General features: G+C 52.8%; 1 protein-coding gene across 1 annotated transcript; it reads right to left on the reverse strand.

The window, feature by feature from the left end:
* Nucleotides 1–3,310: 3,310 nt before the first annotated feature.
* LOC123106176 (probable nicotianamine synthase 2) lies at nt 3,311–4,510 on the reverse strand. Its single transcript, XM_044528400.1, has one exon. The coding sequence runs from the start codon at nt 4,482–4,484 to the stop codon at nt 3,483–3,485; it is 1,002 nt and encodes a 333-aa protein (XP_044384335.1). The 5' UTR covers nt 4,485–4,510; the 3' UTR covers nt 3,311–3,482.
* Between the last annotated feature and the right edge of the window lie 894 nt (nt 4,511–5,404).

Below are 5,404 nucleotides of genomic sequence, written 5' to 3' on the forward strand. Positions count from 1 at the left end.
ATGCGCAAGGAAACTTGGGGAGGGAAGAGTCCTCAAGGGGGAAGGCACCTCCGAGGTGCCTTGGGGAGGATGGACTCCTCCCCATCCTTAGCCGCACCCCTTCCTTGGAGGAGGGGGCAAGGCTGCGCCCTCCCCCTCTCCCTTGGCCCTATATATAGTGGGGAAAAGGAGGAGCAATCATACCTAAGGCCTTTGGTTGCCTCCCTCTCCCTCCCGTGACACATCTCCTCTCCCGTAGGTGCTCGGCGAAGCCCTGCAGGATTGCCACGCTCCTCCATCACCACCACGCCGTTGTGCTGCTGATGGATGGAGTCTTCCTCAACCTCTCCCTCTCTCCTTGCTGGATCAAGGCGTGGGAGACATCGTCGAGCTGTACGTGTGTTGAACGCGGAGGTGCCGTCCGTTCGGCACTAGCATCATCGGTGATCTGAATCACGACGAGTACGACTCCATCAACCCCGTTCACTTGAACGCTTCCGCTTAGCGATCTACAAGGGTATGTAGATGCACTCTCCTTTCTACTCGTTGCTGGTCTCTCCATAGATAGATCTTGGTGATTCGTAGGAAAAATTTTGAATTTCTGCTACGTTCCCCAACAATTACTCCTCTTACCGATGCTGAATCTTGTGAAATTGATGCGAGCTTGTCCATCGCCGGCTGCTGAACAGAAATAGGTGCGCCGCCTTGGACCATGGGAAGAGAACCACCAGCAAGGCGAGGAGCATATCCAACCATCCCGCTTCGTCCTTGAGCTCGACGTCCTCCCGTCATGCGGTGCGGAGGTCAACCTACCAGACAATGCACGTGCTCTCGGCCTTCCTCGTTATCGTGGGGAAGCACGTTGTTGGAATTTTGCTAGTGGGCCTTTGGCCCAAAGCCCAATTAAAATTCTGAAATTCTCTTGGCCCATTCATGCACACATGTGAGTAGAGTGAGTGAGGCTAAAGTTTAGTCCCACCCCGGAAGTTGAGAGAGAGTTGCACCTCTTTATAAGGTGAGCTCTTCTACCACTTGTATGAGCATGAGAAGAGGAGACCTACATGCGCGCTCCTCCTCCTCGCTCGAGGCACGACGCGCCGCGGGTTGCGGGATTGAGCCGAGCCGAGGACAGAGCTATGCACGTTGTCTATATTTTTGCTGCATGGGAAAATTAATGAGTCATTAATTAATAATTAACGGACGCGTTAATTACTGAACCGTTTCCGATTCTTTTGGATCGTGACGACTCGGACGTGGGGTTTACTCCCACGACCTACCCGGCCCACACTATATAGTCAGGCAGACGTCTACCCTAGCCGCCGTCGCTTCGTATGGTTTCTCACCACTGTTCCAGATCATTGCGCCGCCAAGCAAGTCTTCTCCATCCCTCCTTCCGGCGTGCACCGCGAGAAAGGACAGCAGGCCTCCGGAACCCCGCCTCTCGTGATCCTGTACGGGAGAGGGGCGATCAGGTTTTTGGGGAGCGCACTCGCGGGACTGCTGGCAGTGACGACTTCACGAACGACGACTTCTTCCCCGACCTCGGCAACCTCGTCCTCGATGACATGGGCGACAACGTCAACGCCGGCGGTGCTGCACCCGCTGCACCGTATGTGATTCTATCCTTCCTGTTTGCGATCGTGGTAGAATTCATGCTTCTAGTATGTGCCCTAGATGTGATATGTTCATCTGCTATGCTAGTTTGCATGATTAGTTTAATCTCTGCTGTTGTGGTCATGATTTATCTTCTGTTTATTCGGATTAAATCTCGTAGTAATTTGCTCATATTTCCAACACACGTCAGGTGGAGCGTCGATGACCTCAATGGTGCGGGCTGGTGGACGGGGGTCACTTGCGAGGGAACATGCATCACTATGTTCGGTTTGCTTGACTGCGCATGGCCTACCTCTACGGTCGACACCACGCTGGAGATCAAGATAGCTAGTGTAGGGGAAGGAGGTGCTTTCGAGGGCCGCACCGGAGACAAAGGTGGCCTACCCCGTCGGAGCCAAGGACGGAAGGTAGAATAGGAGAGGTGGTACGGTGGGGATGAAGTGGATAGAAGAGGTGCGACAGGGCTGGGAATTATTTTGATGAAAATCGAAACGGGGTAGGGGAGAGGAAGGTGTGGCAAGAAGTGAAAAAAAAGGAGGTGAGATAAGCGGTCCCCATTGAAGCCATGGACGGAAGGTAAAGGCGGAGAGGCGACACGGTGGGGATGAAGTGGACAGGAAAGGTGCGACGGGGCTGGGAATTATTTTGATGAAAATCAGAATGGGATAGGGGGGAGGAAGGGGTAGCAAGAAGTGAAAGAAAAAAAGGAGGTGTGATAAGCGGTGAGCGTGGGACCCGTGGTGAGATATTTCTGAAAAGTGAAACTGACTATCGTAGTTGTAAGACATCTCCACGTAATTTCTCAACGGAGGCAGTAAAAAGGTTGAAAGGGAGAAAATCCAAAACTTATGTGCTTACACATGTCAATTAGAGATGAAGCATGTGCTACAATGTGAAAACGCACATGGTGTGGGCTAGCTTAGTCACTTTGATTCTTGTATATATAAGCCATACATGGATTGTGTGGTCTTCTCCGGTCCAGTATTAACCAAACTAGCCTCTTTACACGTGGTGGGCTGCTTTAATTATTTCTTTTTGAGAAAATTTTCAATCTATTAATTTTTAATCATAGCAGTACAACAAATATATAAAAATAATAAAAATTACAATCAAATTCGTAGACGACCTAACGACGACTACAAGCACTGTAACAAGTTGAAGGCGCGCCACCATCATCATTCCTTCTTTGCTGGAGCTGGGCAAAATTTATTATAGTAAACAGTCGAAAAGTCGTCGTGCTAAGGTCTCATAGGACTAGCAGAATAGAACAGCAACCACTGCCGATAAAGAGTAGCGTAGACCGAAAGGATACAATCTGAGGACTAACGAATGTAAAAGAACGATGACCAGATCCACCAGAGACACATCTCCACACACACACACCAACAATGTTAGGCGCACCGCCAGGACTGGAGCTAGGCGGCGAGAACCTTATTTCACCGCTGAGCAGAACACGACCCCTAACAAAACTCGAAGAAACATCTAAAAAATGAAGCCCTCCCACCGGTAAGTGCCAGGATCCATCACGCCCCATGGCCCTTAGGCCACCGGAGATGAGGCAGACCGGCGGCGGTTCCAGCGGGAGGCAGAGAAACCCTAATCTCTTTGTTCAGGAGGAGGGTGGGCTTCTTTAATTGAAGCCTTTGTAACTGGGTTGTTCCATGACATAGAAAAAAATTCAACTGAACCTAAATAAAAATTTAGGCAACTGAACATATAGCAAAAGTATCATATACTTTATTGGGTACAAACATCACATGGCTTAATTCAAATGCATCAGTAGTAGTAGGATAATTACCGCCAGGCGTGCGATTGCAAGCGATCAAGCATCGAGGTAGGAAAATTAATTACCACATGCACGTTCATTATTGTCCCCTGGCGACGATCGGTCAAAAGGCCACCTCGGCGTTGGCAAACTCCTCTCTCTTCTGTGTCATATCCGCCACCATCTCACCGAACCTGCGCGGCGGGCTGACCACCGGCACCGTGCCGCGAGCAGACTGTCCACCCACAGCACGCCCGCTGTGAAGTCCACTCACATGCACGTCCTTGGACTTCTGTGCGATGATGACGGAGTTCACCACGTCGTCGTCTGGGTGGCACACGGCCAGCACCTCGAACCCGCCCAGGGTGATGTCCTGGGGGTCGACGATCGGGTACAGGAACCCGCGTGCCCCGTGTGCGCTGCGCACGACGAGGGCCGCCCCGTCTGCCATGTGTGTACCGAGGTGTGCTATCACCTTGGCCTTGTCCTCGGCGGCCATGCCGACGAGCGCGGCCAGGAAGACCACGTCGTATGTAGCGAGCTCGCCAGCGAGGTCCGCTACGTCGGCCGTGTGGAACGACATGCGGGCGCCCATGTCCTTGTCCGCGCGGAACAGCTTGCTGGCTCGGTCGTTGGCCGCGCCGCACAGGTCGTAGTTGCCGAACATGGTGTTGGGCAGGTGGCGCGCGGCCAGGACGAAGGAGCTGAACGGCAGCGGGCCGGAGCCAATGAACGCGACACGGGCCGGGGCAATGCCTCCGGGCACGTAGCGCGCCAGGAGCTCGTACTCCAGCTTGCTGAGGTTGATGTAGTTGCTGTAGTAGGGGAACATGCCGAGGTGATCCAGCGGGTTGTCAAAGGCGGCGAGCATGTCGGAGTAGTGCGCCTCAAGCTTCCCCTCGGCCTCGGAGCAAAGGCGGATGAGGCCCTCCCGCATCTTCTGCGCCTCCGGGCCGAGCTTGGTCACGTCCACGGGGCTCGGGGGAACGCAAGCCGTGACCAGCTCGGTGAAGAGCGCGTCGACGTCCGGGCATGGGCTGAGCGACGGCAGCTTGGCGATGGCGGAGTGGAGCCCGGTGATCTTCTCCACCAGGGCATCCACCTCCTTGTTGTTCTGGGCAGCCATTTTCCTCTTCTTGCTTGGTGGAGTGGAGTGGAGAGTGGCTGATGGAGCTGCTTGCTTGATGAGCAATGGAGCGGGCAAGACGGGGTATATATATGTACCTGCCGTCTATAGAGTATGGCTGCCGGAAAAGGTGCGCATGCATGCACGCTTCACGCGTCCCTGCCCAATGCAATGAGGCTGGTTTCATGCCTCGGTTGTGACCTCTTCACGTCCTGATGTTGAAGTGGACAGCGTATTCTATGTCTTCCTTCCTGTACATCGTTTCAAAAAACGATGCAATAAATTCGTCTAGAAAAACTATATGGTAGTTATCTAAACTCTTCAAATTGCTTTGACTATAGTGAGTTAATATTAGGAGAAGGGCTAGGTGCAAGAATGTTTAACTCCACAAATTTTAAAAAGGTTTGATTTTGCTATATCTCAGGTGCCTGAAAATTTTCTTCGCGTCGGTCACTTTCTCTAGTTCATTCTGAGCTCGCCGGAGAAAGCCATAGCCCCACTATCTATTTTAGGGGGAGTCACGGCCTCATTATCTATCTTAGGGATGGGGTGAAGGGAATCGTCGGAGTTTTCACCGGTGGTGTGGGGCTTAGAAGGACGGCCGAGGCGGTGGGGCAACAACGGTGGTAGAGGGGGGTTGAGGGGGAGAGCGGGGCGGCGAGGCAGTGTACGGTAGCGCCCGCCGGCCACGGGGGATGGAGGCAGGCGGATGGGGCGAGATAGGCTGCCGGGGGAGGAAAAACTGTCGTCGGGAGGAAGAAGCTAAACAGTCCGCAGCATGATTGAAGCCGTTGGATATTGATCCGATGGTCGGGAAAGAAAGTGACTCTTGAAAACATTTTGTAGGCACCTGTTAAATAGATGGTCCCAAAAATATTAATTATAGAAGGTGATTTGAGGAGTTAAGTTTATGGAAAGGC

The sequence above is a fragment of the Triticum aestivum genome, chromosome 5A (assembly GCF_018294505.1).
Source record: "Triticum aestivum cultivar Chinese Spring chromosome 5A, IWGSC CS RefSeq v2.1, whole genome shotgun sequence".
Lineage (NCBI taxonomy): Eukaryota > Viridiplantae > Streptophyta > Magnoliopsida > Poales > Poaceae > Triticum > Triticum aestivum.

What these genes read in the sequence shown, in the direction of transcription:
- LOC123106176 (XM_044528400.1), bottom strand. Translation starts at nt 4,484, where the DNA reads ATGGCTGCCCAGAACAACAAGGAGGTGGATGCCCTGGTGGAGAAGATC.